This window comes from Heteronotia binoei, chromosome 17, assembly GCF_032191835.1.
Source record: "Heteronotia binoei isolate CCM8104 ecotype False Entrance Well chromosome 17, APGP_CSIRO_Hbin_v1, whole genome shotgun sequence".
Classification (NCBI taxonomy): Eukaryota; Metazoa; Chordata; class Lepidosauria; order Squamata; family Gekkonidae; genus Heteronotia; species Heteronotia binoei.
The window spans coordinates 3,749,096-3,768,936 of NC_083239.1; the positions used below are offsets into that span (position 1 = coordinate 3,749,096).

The 19,841-nt window shown below is 45.5% G+C and overlaps 1 protein-coding gene across 1 annotated transcript in view; it reads left to right on the forward strand.

Moving 5' to 3' along the window:
- PCLO (piccolo presynaptic cytomatrix protein) overlaps positions 1-19,841 on the forward strand; it is a 346,649-nt gene that overhangs the window by 142,746 nt on the left and 184,062 nt on the right. The window contains exon 7 of the mRNA XM_060258536.1: positions 11,393-11,529. Within this exon, the coding sequence (XP_060114519.1) occupies positions 11,393-11,529 (137 nt within the window). The remainder of the gene's footprint in view (positions 1-11,392; positions 11,530-19,841) is intronic.

Here is a 19,841-nt window from a genome sequence, read left to right on the forward strand (position 1 = left end):
GGATTCAGGTAGCCGGCTCAAGGTTAACTAAGCCTTCCATCCTTCTGAGGTTGGTAAAATGAGTGCTCAGTTTGCTGGGGGAGAAGTGTAGATGACTGGGGAAGGCAATGGCAAACCACCCCATAAAAAGTCTGCCGTGAAAACGTTGTAATGCGACATCACCTCAGAGTCGGAAACGACTGGTGCTTGCACAGGGGACTACCTTCATCTCATTTGTGAATTTCCTGCATTGTGCAGGGGGTTGGATGGGTTGGCCCTGGAGGTCTTTTCCAACTCTGTGATTCTATGACTGTCAAGATCCCTTTCCATTATTATATTGTCCGGAGGGTATTTCCAGCTGCATGCTTCCTATGTCTAAAAAAGGTAAAGGTAGTCCCCTGTTCAAGCACCAGTCATTTCCAACTCCGGGGTAATGTCGCATCAAAACATTTTCACGGTAGACTTTTTTACGGGGTGGTTTGCCATTGCCTTCCCCAGTCATCTACACTTTCCTCCCAGTGAGCTGGGTACTCATTTTACCGACCTCAGAAGGATGGAAGGCTTAATTAACCTTGAGCCAGCTACCTGAATCCAACTTCCGCTGGGATCAAACTCAGGTTGTGAGCAGAGAGTTCAGACTGCAGTACTGAAGATTTACCACTCTGCGCCATGGGACTCCTAGGAGTAACGAAACTTAAACTCCTTTCAAGGTTTGGACAGACCACAAAAACTTAGAAGCATTGTGAGCCCACCACAAACTGTCCACCAAACAAGTCAGATGGGGGGGGGGGGTTGTACTCCAACACATTCTGGACAAACGTAATTTGCTTTGTCTCATCTACCCCAACACAATAGTATCAAATCAATATAGTTTAATACGGTCAAAGACCAATCAATTGAATACAAATAACTTAATAAAATACAGTCAGGTAATACTATAATGAGGATAAAACATACACAATATAAAATAAGATCCCCCCCCCCAGCACTAATTAAGTTCCAAAACCGAGGCATTCAATTGGGTATTTCCCTTAGGAATTGCTTCCTTATAGCTCGCGAAGCAAATTTTGCCACACATAAAGTGGTTCCTTTGTTCCTGTCAGCCAATAGTTTATCTAGCTGATATCTAATATTACTCCCAGGGACACTGGAACAGATCGGGAGTATATAATCGGCCCTGATACACTGATATAATTTACATTGGAATAATACATGTTCCCTATCTTCCGGTTTATTGTCCGCACAAATACACAATCACTCCCCGTATAATTGTCCTGTGTATCTGCCTTCAATAATAGCTGATGGTAGCATATCAAAGGGAAGGGATTGTAGACTCTATCTTCACTCCCTACCAACTGGATGGAGCAGTTAAGACTCATGCCCCCAAAAGCGTAACTGCAAGGGGAGGGGAATTGTGACTCACAACTGAGACTGAAGGGAATGAGAACCGCCCCCCTGAAGTGACCCAAGGAGAAGGGAGTTTTTGATTTAAGGACAATAAACTATATGTACCTGAGACTTTGAGGAGGGAAGTTTTACAATCTTGTCATGACAATAAAATCTCAGGACACTTTGTTTATGTAAAGACATTGCACCTCATTCAAAGACAATTTTGGTGGTTGCATATGAAAAAAAAGACATCTCAGAGTATGTGGGTTCTTGTCCAATTTGTCCACTGGCCAAATGAAGGGGCGGAAAACCCCCACGACTACTACAACCACTAGAAACAGCCCAACAACCCTGGTCTATTATTTCCATGGATTTTATTACAGATTTACCAATGAGTAAGGGGAAAACAGTTATCCTGGTGATAGTGGACATGTTTTACAAACAAGCCCATTTTGTCCCTTGTTCAAAATTTCCTTCAGCTAAAAGACTGACTTATTTGTTCTTTCAATACGTGGTGAGACTACAGTCATTTCCAGACAAGGTGGTCACGGATTGGGGCCCTCAGTTCATGACTGTATTCTGGAAAGATTTTTGTAAACTAACCCAAAATGAGCAGGGCCTTAGCTCTGCCTACAACCTTCAGACATATGGACACAGAGGGTTAATTCTCTAATTGAACAATATTTGTGGTGCTTTACCAACAAAATAACTGGGTGGAGGTACTCCCCTTTGCTGAGTATAGATATAACAGTGTGCACAGCTCTACCCAAGCTTCTCCTCTCCTAATTCTGAATGGCTATGAGGGCAAGCCATTCCCTCAGTTTCCAGGAGGGGACATGGTGGCACCACCCATTTAGTGCAGACCACCACTTCCCATGGTGGTCTGCACTAAGCAAATCATGGGAGCACATCCAACAAAACCTAGACCAAGCTAAACACACACAAAAAAAATTATGACAAAAACTACTCTCCAAACTGGGGATTTAAAGAGGGCAATTCTGTTTTCTTATCCACCAAAAACCTGCCTTCCCTCCAACCATCCAAGAAACTGAGATACAAGTATCTAGGACTTTTCAAAATAAAACAGGTAATTAACAAAGTGGCTATTGAGCTGGACTTGCCAAAATCTCTAAATAAAATTCATCCCATATTTCATTCTAGTTTGTTGAAATGAGACCCTGGTGGAACCAAATGGTCCCCCAACAAGCAGCCCATCGTCATTGGAGACCAGAATCACCATGAAGTCGAGGAAATTCTTGATGCTAAAATCAGACGAGAACTCTATATTATCTCATAAAATGGCTACACTTTCCTCCTTCGCATAATAAATGGGTCCCAGACTTTCATGTCAGAGCACCCGCCCTAATTTGTCAATTCTATTTTAAAAATTCGCAACAAAGCCAGGGCCCCCTCTTAAGGGGGATAGTATGTCAAGATCCCTTGCCATTGTTATATTGTCTGAAGGGTATTTCCAGCTGCATGCTTGGTATGTCTAGGAGTAATGAAACTTAAATGTGGACCCCATGAAGGAGGTCAGCATTCCCAGCTCAGTCTGGCCTTCAAGGTCGCTGTTAACTGTTATCTCATGGCGTTTGTAACTGCCTCAACTTCTTGTGAGAATTAATCGATATGCTATAAGTGGGCTTTCCCTTGCTTAAATTTTGGCACGACAACGGTTGCAAAGAAAGTATATAATCTGTGCACCTTTCAGTTACACTTTAGTTCAGACACTCCTCTGTGAGTGCCTGGAGTTCTATTATTCATAAACACTTATCCTTGGAACTGGAGAGTGTCTATTATTGAAGATAGCAACAGAACGGACATATACTCTCTCCCTGGGCTGTTACAAGCCCACCAAAATTCAGAGCAAAAAGCCCACACAAAGCAACGTTTAAAGTTTCTCACCCAGCCCCCCCATTGTGTGTCAACAGGTGCCAAGACAGTCTGTCCTAGGAGATATCATGTCCTTGGATTCCAGTTGTGAACCTGCCTGCCAGAGAATACTTCATGTATTACAAACAAAAGATAAAGCAACAGACAAAGCGGTGCAGCACATACTCCTCCAACATTCCCATTGCAGTTACAGAATACAGAACTTTATGGCAAGGCCCTTGACATCCCGCCCCCCTTAAGACCCATCTCCCCCCAGTTTCTCCAGGTGCTTTTTGTGAAACTTCTGGACTAAGTGTGGTGCATTGATGTCATATGATTTCACATATTCATTATGCAAAGGAGATAAGTGTAGCCACTTGATAAGGTAATATAAAGTTCTGTGCTTAAGTTTGGAGTCCAGGATCTCCTCAGCTTCACAATGAGATTGATTTCCCACTATCACTGGATCTAGAACAATGGGTCGGATGCCAGGAACTGCCTCCAGGGTCCTGTTTGAGTAAATTACGGTGAAAGGTGGCATGGGTGTTACGAAAAAACTTAGGCAAATCCAGTTCCACAGTTACCTTATTAATAACACATTTAATGCTAAATGGGCCCAGATATTTACATGCCAGGATTTTAGATGGCTGTAGACCAGGCAGGTTCTTTGTGGAGACATAGTGTCTCCAACCTTAAGGTCCCACACGGGTGAATGAGTTTAGTCAAAGTGAGCCTTATATAGGCTTCCCAATCCCCAGGTCCCAGAGGGGGATCACCCGGTTTTACAGGCTTCCCCCCTCCCCCAGCCAGCTGGCCAGCGGGGGAAGCCCCGCCCCCATAGCCATCATGCACCTCCATGAACAATTCCCATAGGGAATGATGGGGAATTGATCTGCGGGTATCGGGGGCTCTGGGGGGGCCCTGTTTTTTGAGATAGAGGCACCAAATTTTCAGTATAGCATCTAGTGCCTCTCCCCAAAATACCTCCCAAGTTTCAAAAAGATTGGACCAGGGGGTCAAATTCTATGAGCCCCCAAAGAAGGTGCCCCTATCCTTCATTATTTCCTATGGAAGGAAGGCATTTAAAAATTTGTGCAGTCCCTTTAAATGTGATGGCCAGAACTCCCTTGGAGTTCAATGATGCTTGTCACACCCTTGCTCTCGGCTTCGCCCCCAATGTCTCCTGGCTCCACCCCCAAAGTCCCCAGATATTTCTTAAATTGGACTTGGCAACCCTAGCCTTATATGTCTCTTCAGGCCATTGTCCTGAATGATCCCCCAAGTCTTGGTGAGAGTAGTCCACCACGTGGAGAAATCTGTAGGGGCTGAGGGGGGGGGGGCATTATTGGTCTGTTCTGAAACACCTGCTATGCTACCTGGAAAACGAAAGTATTTGGGCCCTCTAACACTGTCTGTCTTTCAAGGTCATCACTTTCTATTAGAGTGTTTTGTTAATGAATATTACAGTGTGAGAATGTCTGCCTTGTAACAATTTAATGTTCGCACCAAAAAGTTAGGCGTGCATGTAACAGCTAACTGCTTCTATATATATTCATTCACCTGCAACCCGTTTTAATTTCATCGCTGGCTTTGCCAGGGGTACTATCCTGTCTTACAATAAACACTAATCCTGATGAAATGGAGAGTTGTTATTATTCCCCCCCTTGGCAAGTCTTGGGCATGATGCGGAGGGAGACTCGGGGGTGCATCTGGCCTCGGAATTGGAGAGTGGCTGAGTTACTGTGTTTCCACTCTAGCAGACAGCTGTGTGTTTAAAAGGGAGTGGAAGAAATTTACAGGATATATAGAGAAAGAGTGGAATGTAAAAAGACAATTTTTTAAACAATGAGTATGAGAAAGGGGAGGAATTGAACATTGATTGGTTAAAAGTACCTTTATAAGTGAACTCAAGTATATAACTTCAGTGGGAGTCTAGTAAAGGAGGGAGGGGGGATTAGAAAATATCATATGGGTTAGGGATAGTAATGATATAAACAGACATTGTTACCACATGTTATTAATAAAATTGTTTAAAACCAAGAAAATCAGAAAAATTAGAAATGCACATCTTGGTTTTAGAATGGCAAATTGTATGAATGATTTCATTATGTATTTTGTTTTTAATGTTTATGTGGTTTAATTTGTTGCTGTTAGCCGCCCGGAGCCCTTCAGGGGAGGGCGGGACATAATTTTGATAAAATAAAAATTTAAAAAAAAATAAATAAGAACTCTATTTAATGATATAATAATTTACTAACTACATTCAAGCAGGCAAATCATTCCATCCAACCAGGAATGAGGTTTTCAGAAACCATGGCGCAGGCATCTATCACTGTTACACTGTACAAAGCCTAGACGCGGTCATCCTTTCTCATGTCAGAAGACGTCAGCCCATAAAAATGGGAGAGACTTATCATCTATCTGAATTATCTATCTATCTCAGTTATAGGACACCAGAAGAATACACATTCATGCTCCTGCTAGCTACACATTTGAAATAACTTTTGATTCAGCTCTCAGCAAGTTACATTTTTCACACCGGTGTTTCACACTAACCCAATTAATGTGCGCAAAATGGAAGCAGTCTTTCGGTTTCAAGGATGCTCCCTCCTACCCCATTGAGATTAGGCTATAGTAGATGAGTTATATGAAGATCAACCTGTGAAAAGTGTGTGTGTATGTTTGGGCTGACTGCAGCCACCTCACCCCCTTTCCTCTCCTGTAGCTACTGCCCCCCCCCACCCTGTCTGTCTGCACACTCACTAAGCACACACTAGCTGCTGTTTCTGGGCATCCAGAATGTCTCATTTGCCCTGCAGAATGCTGGGTTCTGGGATCTTCCAAGAAGGCTGTGGGAATATGTTTGTTACAAGAAAGGCATTAATTTCTGATGTTCTCTTAGAATCATAGAGTTGGAAGGGACCTACAGGGTCATCTAGTCCAGCCCCCTGCACAATACAAGAAACTCACAAATACCTCCCTCTAAATCAGGGGTCCTCAAACTACGGCCCGCGGGCCAGATGCGGCCCACTGAGGACGTTTATGCGGCCCACCGGGTTATGGCAAAATCAGACCAGAAGTGATGTTTGACCTAAACTCGCGTTAGCAATGCACACTTCCGGCACTGGGCTGAGGTGGCGGAGACAGAGTGTGAGGTGATACCGAGGTGAGGTGAGTTCCCAGGCCGGGGTGTGTGGTGTGGGGAAGAGAGAGAGATGCAGAAGACGGAGAACTGACGGCCCGCGGACTTGTACAGTAAAGGCAGCCACCACAACAGTCCGAACCTCCAACAGTCTGAGGGACAGTGAACTGGCCCCCTATTTAAAAAGTTTGAGGACCCCTGCTCTAAATTCACAGGATCTTCATTGCTGTCAGATGGCCATCTAGCCTCTGTTTCTCTTGTTAAAATAATAATTTGAGAGCTAGTGTGGTGTGGTTAAGAGCAGCGGACTGTAATCGGAGCACTAGGTTTGATTCTCCACTTTTCCACATGAAGCCAGCTGGGTGACCTTGGGTCAGTCACAGTTCTCTCAGAACTCTCCCAGCCCCACCTACCTCACAAGATGTTGTGGGGAGGAGAAGGGAAGTGGATTGTAAGCTGCTTTGAGACTCCTTCAGGTTGAAAAAATCAGCTATGAAAAGCTACTATTCTTGAATAGTGTCTTCATCATATGCATTGCTGCTATGTTTGGTGTAGTGGTTAAGTGTGCGGACTCTTATCTGGGAGAACCGGGTTTGATTCCCCACTCCTCCACTTGCAGTTGCTGGAATGGCCTTGGGTCAGCCATAGCTCTTGCAGAGGTTGTCCTTGAAAGGGTGGTTGAAAGAGCCAGTTTGGTGTAGTGGTTAAGTGTGTGGACTCTTATCTGGGAGAACCGGGTTTGATTCCCCACTCCTCCACTTGCACCTGCTGCAATTGCCTTGGGTCAGCCATAGCTCTTGCAGAGGTTGTCCTTGAAAGGGTGGTTGAAAGAGCCAGTTTGGTGTAGTGGTTAAGTGTGTGGACTCTTATCTGGGAGAACCGGGTTTGATTCCCCACTCCTCCACTTGCAGTTGCTGGAATGGCCTTGGGTCAGCCATAGCTCTTGCAGAGGTTGTCCTTGAAAGGGTGGTTGAAAGAGCCAGTTTGGTGTAGTGGTTAAGTGTGTGGACTCTTATCTGGGAGAACCGGGTTTGATTCCCCACTCCTCCACTTGCACCTGCTGGAATTGCCTTGGGTCAGCTATAGCTCTGGCAGAGGTTGTCCTTGAAAGGGCAGCTGCTGTGAGAATCCTCTCGGCCCCACCCACCTCACAGAGTGTCTGTTGTGGGGGAGGAAGGGAAAGGAGATTGTGAGCCGCTCTGAGACTCTTCGGAGTGGAGGGCAGGATATAAATCCAATATCTTCATCTACCTCACAGGGTGTCTGTTGTAGGGGGAGGAAGGGAAAGGAGATTGTGAGCCGCTCTGAGACTCTTAGGAGTGGAGGGCAGGATATAAATCCAATATCTTCATCTACCTCACAGGGTGTCTGTTGTGGGGGAGGAAGGGAAAGGAGATTGTGAGCCGCTCTGAGACTCTTTGGAGTGGAGGGCGGGATATAAATCCAATATCTCCATCTACCTCACAGGGTGTCTGTTGTGGGGGAGGAAGGGGAAGGAGATTGTGAGCCGCTCTGAGACTCTTAGGAGTGGAGGGCGGGATATAAATCCAATGTCCTCTTCTTCTTCTGCTATAAATCCATGCTGCTATGGCTGCTTGATTTGAATTCCCCTCTAATGTACATGGTAGTCCTGATGGATTTGGGACTAATCTCTCACAAAGAAAAATTACCATTTTTATTCTCTTTCATTTCTACCAGTTTTGTTGGGATCCTGTCAGCAAGCCCGGGCCTAGGGACTCTGGTGCTCCAGGCAGAACCCCCGCCCTCATGCCCACCCCCAGGACTTAAAGTGCACAGGGCCCAATGACATCACCAGAAGTGATGTCATCAGCCACGTGTGCTTCGTGTGAACACTTGGCCCAGCCCTCTCTCACTTCAAAGGGAGCAAGAAAAAGGCCGCCTTCTTTCACAAGAAAAAAGGAGGCGGCTCTTTCCTGGCTCCATTTGAAGCAAGAGAGGGCTGGGCAAGGGGCGGGGTGGGCCGAGCTGTGCATTCTTTCTTCAAGAACGTGCCCGCCCCACCCCACCCCGGCCTTGCCCAGCCCTCTCTAGCTTCAGCGCAAACCGAGAAGAGGCCGCCTCCTTCTTTCTTCACAAGAAAGAAGGAAGCAGCCTCTTTCCCGCCCCCCTTTGAAGTGGGAGAGAGCTGGGAAAGGCCGGGGCAGGCTAAATTGTGCGTTCTTTCTTCGAGAACATGTGGCTCAGCCCGCCCCACCCTTGGCCGGACGTCTCCGGCTTCAGAAGGAGCTGAGAAGAGGCCGCCTCCTTCTTTCTTGAAGGAGGTGGCCTCTTTCCCGGATCCCTTTGAAGCGGGAGAGGGCCAAGCAAGGTCAGGGCGGACCAAGTGGCATGTTCTCAAAGAAGAAACATGTGGCTCAGCTTGGGTTGCCAAGTCCAATTCAAGAAATATCTGGGGACTTTGGGGGCGGAGCCAGGAGACATTGGGGGTGGAGCCAAGATCAAGGCTGTGACAAGCATAATGGAACTCCAAAGGGAGTTCTGGCCATCACATTGAAAGGGACGGCACACCTTTTCAATGCCTTCCTTCCATAGGAAATAATGAAGGATAGGGGCACCTTCTTTTGGGGCTCATAGAATTGGACCCCCTGGTCCAATCTTTTTGAAACTTGGGGGGTATTTTGGGGAGAGGCACTAGATGCTGTATTGAAAATTTGGTACCTCTACCCCCAAAAAACACCCCCCCAGAGCCCCAGATACCCGCGGATCAATTCTCCATGATTTTCTATGAGAATAAATCTCCATAGGGAATAACAGAGTTCCCAGCAGACATTCAGACATTTCCCTCCCCTCCCCTCACTTTCCGACAACCCTGAAGCGGGGGGAGGGTCTCCAAACCGGGGGATCCCCTGCCCCCACCTGGGGTTGGCAACCCTAGGCTCAGTCACCCTGGCCTCATCCAGCCTTCTCACACTTCAACGGGAGCTGGGCAGGCACTGCATGAGTGGGAATGGGGAGGGGGTGCCCCAGAAGGCTGCCTACCTTGCTGACTCCCACACACCGTCCCTGTCCGTCGGTGTCAGTACACTGTAAACTGCTTGCTGCTTGAATCAAGTCACGCAACTCTTGGCTATTAGACTCAGCCTCTCTGTGCAGATGGTGGTTTCTTTTATCCCATTAAGAGGGAATGATACATGAGCATAAAACGGTCCTGTTCCTTGCTCTGGTAAAGCTCAAGAGGTCGGTGTCTGCAGCAGAGACTGTTTGGAAGCACTGCATAAGTCTAGGCAAGTTCCTCAAAGGAAAACCAGGGCATATGTAATAAAATGTCAATTAGAAGCCCCGGTGTCTGCTTTCAATCCAACCAGAGGTAATTTGGGGGTGCTTTATTTTTCCCTTGTTTACAGTCTTTCTGCCAGAATGCCAACCCCCCCCTCCTCCACCACTGCTTTTCTGCCTGCAGGGTTCCAAACCAGTGTTTACTTCACAAACATATCAAAATATCTGCAAGAGATCTCTGCGTCGCCTCTATAAGCACCACCTGTTGCTGTTTCCGCAGTGCAGAATCCCTCTTCCAAAGCTGCTTTAGCCTAGGGGTGGCCAAACTTGCTTAATGTAAGAGCCATATATAATAAATGTCAGAGGTGGAAGGGAGGGAGGGAGGGAAGGAAGGAAGGAAGGAAGGAAGGAAGGAAGGAAGGAAGGAAGGAAGGAAGGAAGGAAGGAAGGAAGGAAGGAAGGAAGGAGAATAGATGGGGAGAAGGGGAAGGTAGAAAGAAGCAACTTTAACTTTAAATGTATTTTCCAAGCTGCCAGATGGCTTGGCTTGGGGAAGTGATTTAAGGAGAGAAATACCTTCTCCAAGCTGGCTGACAGGGCGGTGGGGGCTTAAAGAGCCACACAATATGTGTGAAAGAGCCGTACGTGGCTCCTGAGCCACAGTTTGGCCACCCCTGGTTTAACCTATAAGACAGCAATGTTGCAGTTTTATTACCTGTCTTTGTATTTGCCATGAGAGGCAATCCTTTTGCAGGATGGTTGCTGTGAAAGATGGAAGAATGGCCTGATATGAGGGCTTTGAGGATTTCATAGATATAGTTCAGTGCTAGATCTAGGGGTCCATGACAGTTTTTCTCCCCCCAGAAGGAGCTTGTGCGACTATAACACTATAACAGCTTCAGTCCAGAGAGAAGCCTGTTTTCAGCCACTGGACCGCAATCACTCGGTGCTCTCTTCTAACACTGACTACAGTGTAATTGTGCACACTCTTGAACGTGTAGTAATCACAGGTAGATTGCAGGAGGGGGGGTAAACTGGACCTTTAGACTAGAGCATCTCTCAAATAAGGACAGAGGAATATCATCTGAGTGAAAACTTGGGACACCTCTGACAAAATTTAGAGACCTTTGATTTATCGATTGTAAATGTCTACCTTACCTCCAGGCTCCAGACAAACATTGATGGTTAAATAATTAAGATACATGTAGTAACAGAATTTATCCACCAATCCCAAGTGTAAATGAAGTCTTATCAGTTGTAGGAAAATATCAGACTTGAACTTCGATGAACCTAAATGAAGAGTGCTCAGAACTCAAGAGCAACCACCAACAAGGTTATTGCATGCTTTGTGCATGAATATATTCCATAATATTTTCCATTGTGACAGATATATTCCATGGAGACATTCACCCTTGTGATAGAACTGAAGACAGGAGATGATCCTTGAGTATTGGTAGAAAGTGTGCAATCAGCTGCAACATGAGGAAACCTCAAACTCTGAGGAGCTTATTTAATCACCCAAATGAAGCTATGGAAGTGGTTGTAAGAATCTGAGGTCTCTTCTCCTAGGCATCCACAGTCAACAAGACTCCATCTTCTCTCTATCACTTACAACAAACCTTAGCTTTTCTGTTTGTACTCTTGCCTGTTATTTTACATTCAATGCATGGCCACTTACTAACTGCTATATATGCATGTTGACTACATATGCAGGAATATTTCTCTTCTCCCATCTCTGGTTCAGAACCTATGATATGTCTTTGGTTTTCAAAGCCTACCACCTTCGCCGGGAAGAAACAGATTGGTTTGACAAGCCTCGGGAGTCTCATTTGGAGAATGGACACGGCTTTGATAGAAGGCTACCAGACAAGTTAGCCCACTCAAGACCACCAAGCCAGCATCAAGATCAAGTAAGAAGACTCTGTTTTTAACCAGTGATTTTCCTTAATGTCAACTAGTCAGTATACCACAGGGAAAGGGCCATCATATATCCAATCCTGAATTTGGCCAAGGAGGAGTTTGTGGGGAGGGGGTCGTTATTAAAAGGGATGAAACGAAAAAGTATAAATGTGAAGTTCCTGTTAGATGATGCAATGAGATCCGGGTACAGCAAAATATGGGGGTTAAAGGGTGGAAAGCCACAGGGGCTGCCAGAAGAAGGCACGCCGGATAGAAGGATCAGAGGGGAAGTGACAGATGGGAGGGCAAGAAAGTCAGGTGGGAAGGAAGGAAGCAGGGAAAGGGCTGTGAGGGAGAAGAAAGGAGGGAAAGCAGAGAGAACAGGAAAAGGACCAGTGTGCTGGGGGCTGAGATTCTTCATCCCAAGTAGTACCTAATACCAACACTCCTTTTTGATGCGATAGAAATATCTCCATGATTCAAACACTCTGTTGCTTAAAAATTAATAACAACCTAAAGTGCTGATAACTGGTTAACTTTTGATGATATTCAAAATCCAGCCCTCAAATTCTCCACCCCTGAATCCCAGGTTATCACCTTCCCACTGTTATGGCTAGCCAAAGTCACCTGATTGCACTGGCACCCCAAGTCACCACTCCGATCAGTCCAGTACCAAAGGTTTGTGAGGCTCTGCAGATGGAAGAAAAACTGTTGCCTTCTCTTGCACATTTTTTGTCCTTATTCTTTAAACTGCTGCTCGCTGAGCAAACAAAGCAACTCTTCCCCATTATCAAAGGAGCTGGGCTCGGGAACGGATGCGGCCATTGCAAGTGATGCAGTATAAAGGAATGTGCACCCACATAATGCCTCTGAATGAGTGTGAGAGCACGTTACTTTCAATGGGATACACATCCAAGTAACATCAGCACAACGGAGAAGTATTTCCTTTGCCTTGGACCCATCCATTTGCACCCTTTCACAAAAGGGTGCAAGGATAAGCCCCCAAGTGGTGCAAATATAGGATGAGCTGAAATTTTGGTGAAACATACAATAATTTTATGATTATGGTTTTAAGCAAACTAGTACAGAAGCAATGTGATTTCTATGTAGAAAATTTGTGTGCCATCTCTCCAGATCTCCTCAAGGCAGCTCACAACCATAAAAACAAAGCAAACAGACAATAAGAACAGATCATGCTGGTTGGGGAGGGACGGTGGCTCAGTGGTAGAGCATCTGCTTGGGCAGCAGAAGGTCCCAGGTTCAATCCCTGGCATCTCCAAAAAAGGGTCCAGGCAAATAGGGGTGCAAAACCTCAGCTTGAGACCCTGGAGAGTAGCTGCCTGTCTGAGAAGACAATATTGACTTTCATGGACCAAAGGTCTGATTCAGTATAAGGCAGCTTCATATGTTCATATGTAAATATTAATAAAACAAAGTCAATAACAGAGCAAATCAATAAAAATGCCTGTAAAAGCCACCATTTAGAATTAGGCCTTGGCAATATCCACACAAGAAGCCACAGGGATTCAGAAAAACATATGAAGAAAGATCCTGGATCAGACCAGTGTTCCATCTATGGTGGGATACAGGTGAACTGGGAATGGAAGAGGCCTGAGACATAGGAAGGCTCGCTCTCCTTCCAGCCTGTGTCCCACCCCAAGGATAGCACATATTTATTTATTTATTTATTTATTACTTTACATTTATATCCCGCCCTCTCCACAAGCGGACTCAGGGCGGCTTACAATATCATAAAACAATCAATTCCATAAAACATATAAAACCATAATTCACTTATCAATTTAAAACTATTTGCGCTGTCTCAATCCAGTCTGGCGGTATTGGGTTCTGACTATGATCGCCAGCTTCTGTAGGATGTCCGGTGGCAGCCCATTTTCAGTCAACCAGAAAAGCCTGTCTAAACAGTTCGGTCTTACAGGCCCTGCGGAACGCCGACAAATCCCGCAGGGCCCTTATAGCTTCTGGGAGGGTGTTCCAAAGTTCTGGTGCTGCCACCGAGAAAGCTCTGGATCTTGTTGCACATAGCCTGGCTTCTTTTGGGCCAGGGGCAGACAGCAGATTTTTTGTCCCTGATCGCAGTGCTCTCTGGGGGATATATGGGGAAAGGCGGTCCCGTAGATAGGCAGGTCCCTGACCATAAAGGGCTTTAAAGGTTAGTACCAACACCTTGAAGCGAACTCGGAACACAACAGGCAACCAGTGCAGCTCTCTCAGCACTGGCTGAATGTGCTCCCATCGTGGTAGCCCCATTAACAGCCGTGCCGCAGCGTTCTGCACTAGTTGTAGTCTCCGGGTTAGCGTCAGGGGTAGCCCCATGTAGAGAGCATTACAGTGATTTATTCTTGAGGTGACCGTAGCATGGATTACCGTCGCTAGGTCGCTGCGCTCCAGGTAAGGGGCCAGCTGCCGTGCTTGCCGAAGATGGAAAAAGGCAGATCTAACAGTGGCTGCCACCTGAGCCTCCATTGTAAGGGAGGACTCAAGGAGCACGCCTAAGCTCTTGACCTTGGGGACCAGTATCAGTGGCACCCCGTCAAGGGCCGGCAGCTGCATCTCTCTCCCCGGACCGCCCCGACCCAGGTAGAGAATATGGGGGCCAAGTGGAAGCACTCGCCTCTGTCCTTGGTGTTGTGCAATGCTAGGTCCATAAATAATAAGACCTCAGTCCTGCAGGACTTCCTGCTTAGGCAGGTTATGGACCTGGCCTGCGTGACTGAAACCTGGGTGTGAGACGGGGAGATGGTAGCTCTCTCCCAAGTTGCTTCTCCTGGGTTCTCAGTCCTTCACCAAGCATGGACTAGCGGGCGGGGGGGGGGGGGAAGGGTGACTTTCTTCATACAGAAGGCTTACTCCTTCCGGGCGCTCCCGCCTCCAGAGATCACTGGCATAGAGTGTGTCGGCTTGCTGTGGGACGTTAGGGAGAGTTTGGCAATCTGGCTGGTGTACCGTCCACCTAACACACCAGCCAGTGCCTTGCCATCCCTAATGGAGGCTGTAGCAGGCTGGGCCTTGGAGTACCCTCAACTAATAATCTTGGGTGACTTCAATATCCATGCCAAGGATGCAACCTCTAGTCGGGTGGTGGATCTAGTGTTTTCCATGGCAGCACTAGGACTCTCCCAATATATAACAACCCCCACACACCAGGCCGGGCACATGCTAGATTTGATCTTTGCAGCGGGAGTTGTAGTGGACTGGATTTCTGCGAATGCAGTGCCATGGTCAAACCACTATGCCCTGAGGGCCCGTGTGAATATTCCATTCCTGCCCTGCTTAGGTGGCGAGCAGGTTTTAGCTCACCCTCAAAGCCAGATGGACCCTATGCAGCTTCAGATGACTTTGCAGGATCCCTGGCCCTCTGGCGACTCGTTGGATGATCTTGCGGAGACCTGGAACAACTAGCTCTCTGCAGCTATCGCCGAGATTGCTCGCCAGCGTCCTCTCCATCCCTGCTCACAATCGGCACCGCGGTATACCCCGGAGCTGCGATTGATGAAGCAGCGACTAAAATGGCCAGAGAGGCAGTGGCAATGTACTCCTGATGAAGTGACGAGAACATCTTATAGGCCATTTATGCAGACTTATGAGATGGCAGTCCGGGCCACAAAGAAGGCTTACTTTGCAACTCGGATTACATCTGCGACCTCATGCCCGGCACAATTATTTAGCATAATTTGGTCATTAACAACCTTATCACAAGGTAAACAAAATGTAAGGGAATTGGAAATAGGCTGCGAGGCTTTTGCGAGTTTTTTTCGCAGATAAGGTCTCGACATGACTTGCCTGCCACACTTGATACAGTGAGTGAACTCAAGGCACCGAGCATGTCTTCTGGTCCGTTTTTCTATTCTTTCACTTTACTCAGGCTGGAAGAAGTTGACAGGACGCTTCTTATTGTGTGCCCTACCACCTGTGGGTTGGATCCGTGCCCGTCTTGGCTAATAAAAGCTAGCCAGGTGACACTATGTGAACTACTACAGGTGATTATCAAAAGATCCCTTCTTGAGGGGATCTTTCCTGCACCTCTTAAAGAGGCTGTGGTATGCCCCCTCTTTAAAAAGTCAACCGCAGACCCAGCCGAATTGGCGAACTATCGATGGGTGTCGAACCTACCCTTTTTGGGTAAGGTTATAGAGCGAGCCGTGGCGACTCAGTTACAAGGGTTCCTGGATGACACTTTTGCATTGGATCCATTTCAATCCAGCTTCCATTCAGGTCATGGGACGGAGACTTGTTTTGGTTGCCCTCGTAGATGACCTCCTGCAACATCTGGATCGAGGCAGCTCAACGGTGCTGTTGTTACTAGTTCTGTCAGCTGCATTTGATACGGTTGACCACCAGCTACTGTCTAGCTGCCTTGCCGACATGGGGATTCATGGGTCTGCCTTGCAATGGCTGGCCTCTTTCCTTCAGGGTTGGGAACAAAGGGTGGTGATATGGGAAGAATCGTCCCAAAGGCTCCCACTCACATGTGGTGTGCCACAAGGGGCAGTTCTGTCCCCAATGTTATTTAACATCTACATGCACCCCCTTGCCCAGATTGTCAGGAGGTATGGGCTGGGGTGTCATCAATATGTGAATGACACCCAGCTCTATCGATTGATGCGAGGCTGATCCTGCTGCGCCCCGGACAACCTGGACCTGGCATTACAAGCCATGACATCTTGGCTCAGGCTGTTGACTGAAGTTGAATCCGATGAAGACAGAGGTTCTCTGAGCCGCAGTGGCCCGGGAAAGGAGATACCCTTGCAAACTTTTGACAGAGTGCCACTAATTTCGTTCCCGAAGGTCAAGAGCCTGGGAGTGCTCCTGGAGCTCTCGTTGTCTATAGAGGTCCAGGTAGCAACCACTGCCAAGTCCTCCTTTTTCCATCTGATGTGGGTACGACAGTTGGCCCCTTTTCTGGAGCACTGCAACCTAGCAATGGTGATCCATGCTATGGTCACCTCAAGAATAGATTACTGTAATGCCCTGTACATGGGGCTGCCCTTGACTCTGACTCAGAGACTGCAGCTAGTGCAGAACGCTGCAGTACAGCTGTTAATGGGACACCCACAATGAGAGCACATTCAGCCAGTGTTGAAAGAGCTGCACTAGCTGCCTATTGTGTACCAAGTCCAGTTCAAAGTGCTGGTATTGACCTTTAAAGCCCTATTTAGCCAAGGACCTGTCTATCTAAGGGACCGCCTTTCCCCATATGTTCCCCAGAGAGCACTGCGTTCAGGAACTCAAAATCTATTGTCCATCCCCAGACCAAGGGAGGCCAGATTGGGCTCTACACAGGCCAGGGCCTTCTCAGTGGCAGCACCAATGCTGTGGAATGCTCTCCCTGAGGCCATAAGAGCCCTGCAGGATCTCTCCCAATTCTACAGGGCTTGTAAAACCAAACTTTTTAAACAGGCCTACGACAACTAGGGGAGAAGGCTGCCACTTTTTATGCTGCTGGGCAATTCCACCAGAAGGACCACAAATAGATAAATTGTAATATTCTGTATAGCACCAGTACTTTGTTTTAAATTGTTTCAAACTGTAAATTGTTTGTGTCTTATTGTTTTATATCGAAATTGAGATGTTTATTATGATTGTTAGCTGCCCTGAGTTCATTTGGAATGGGCGGGATATAAATCGAAAGTAAATAAAATAAATAAATAAAAATCTATTCCAGCATCCTGGTTCGCACTATGACCAACTAGTTTGTTTATTTTATTTATTTATTATTCAAATTTATATTCCACCCTCCCCGCAAGCGGGCTCTGGGCAGATCACGACATAAAATAAACATATAAAAGCAATCAATATAAATAACAATTCACTTAGATAAAACAGTATTCAATCATTTAAAATACAAGGATTTCCAGCTGGCCTTAGTTGGCCTCCAACTTCATAAACTGGGCTACATATAGTGTGGATGATACTTGAATAACATCAGTAGTATCAGCAGCATCAGGTGGATCCAGCAACAGGACCTAGAGCCTGAGGTCTTCCCCTGTTGTTGCCTCTTGGATCTGGTATTCGGAGTTTTAAAGGGTCTGAATCAATGTTCCCTCTAAGCTGCAGAGTCTTGCGAGCAAAAATTCCATTTTGTGAGCTACTGGCATTAAAGTTGTGAGCTACTGCATAAATTAGTGTGCTCTGTGGTCATCCTTCCTGAGCTAAGACAAAAATGGGTAAACTGGAGGCTAAAAATCTGTGAGCTAACTCATGCTTGGAGGGAACACTGGTCTGAATTAGTGCCTCTGAATGTGATGTACACATGAAACTTCCTTATACTGAATTAGATCTTTGGTCCATCAAAGTAAGTATTAAGGATGGGCATGCACTGGCTCATGAACTAAAGTTTATGACAAATTTTGGCTGGTTTGTAGTAAGTCAACCAATATGAACTTTCTTTTTTTTCCCAACTTAAATTTTATTGAATTTTTTAAAGTCAACTGACATAACAAACATAAGGGGTTTCATTCCAAACATTACAAACAATTAGTGTGTGAGATCAACATATGTATCCATAAACCAACATGCAAACGAAGTTACAAAGGAAATTACATATTAATATATTGATGATTCCATCTTTATCAAATTTACATTTTAGGTTTCCTGAATAGTTGATGAAAAGCTAATGATCCTTAGTCTAACATCAGTATTTAAAATACTGATAAGGGATAGAATAAACACATTTATGTGATACTGATAAAGAATAGAATAAACACATTTATGTAAACAGCCATATATTATAATCTGATTGATTTGGTAGAACATTGTTGGATTTAAGATATCCAATGTGGATCCCAATAGTATTGTATATAGTTAGTTTTTGATAATAAAGAGTCTCCTAAAAAGAATACATTTTGAGTAATTTGAGACATAATGGAAGTTTTCCAGATTCTATTGTACCATGTTTAGAGTATAAGTTTAGCTGAATCTCTCCAGCAGGAGACAACGGTATGTCTAGCAGCTGCTAGTAGCTGGTAAATAAAAATCTCTCTTCGATTTTAGCATTGAGATATCTGGCCAGTGATCTAAAAGCAGAAATTCAGGACTGAACGGGATGTTCACCCTTGTCCACTCTACAATTCGAATCCTGACTTTTGACCGAAAAGATGCCACCTCCTGACACTCCCACCACAGATGAAAGTACATTCCCAGCTTTGTATCAATCAGATAAAGTTTGTATCAATCAGATAAAGTCAGCTGGGAGTCATATACCAATTTGCTATTAGTTTTTAAAAATGGGTTTTAATACTAAAGATTGAAGATAAATTAGACGGAGACTGCCATATCACATACCACTCATCTAAAGACAATTCTGTTGAGAGGATTTTTGCCCATTTACTTACATATGATGGAGGAGATGACAGATGAGTGTCCAAAATAGTTTTATAGGTGCAAGAGAGAAAACCTCTTGTTTTTGAACCATAATTATTTATAATGGTCGCAAAAGCAGTCAAAGGTTTAAGGGTGAGTTTCCTGGGGTTAATTTCTAGCATGATATTAGGAATTTGAAGATATTGGAACCAATGAACTGGCTTGTGTAATTTTTCCGCCTCTTTCTTAGATAACACTGCTTTATCTTTAAACCACTGAATAGATTTATCAAGACTTGCCATTGCCATAAGAGAGACTTAAAATCACTACCTTGAGGAAACCAATGTAGATTTAAAACACTCAAAACAGGTGAAAGTGGGGAAGTTAATCTCTTCCTGATACAGCGACCGTATCAGATCTAAAATTTGGTTCTGACCATATTGTTCCTCACATTGGAAAAGGTGAAGCATAGGCAGATTCTATAGCCACCTATATATCATCTGGATAAGGTTGCAAGAGTTTTATCGACTGGGCGATTTGAGCAGCCCAATAATAGCATTTTAAATTGGGCATATAAAGACCTTCCTTTCTAATGGGTCTACAACATGAACTGTCCATGAACTTTCAAGCTTTCATGGAGGTTCATACCAGTTTGTGAGTGGATACATTTATAGACAGACTGTCTCCACTCAATCAAAATGGTTACAAAACTTCAAGGCAACAATGTGGAGGTCATATAGAGGGGAATCTGGGGGAGGTCCCTTGCAAATTTGATGTATCTAGCTTGCACGGGATCCATTTATACACTCCTGATCCTCCTGAACCTGCTCCTGTCAAAATAACTGCCTGTCAATGACAGAAAGCACTTTCTATCAATGACACAATTAACTTTCCTGGGGACACATTCTTTGGGGAGCCCGTAAATCCAGACCCCATAAATCCAGTTGTCACCAAAATCAGACCCCATAAATCCAGTTGTCACCAAACGTGGCAAGCAGGT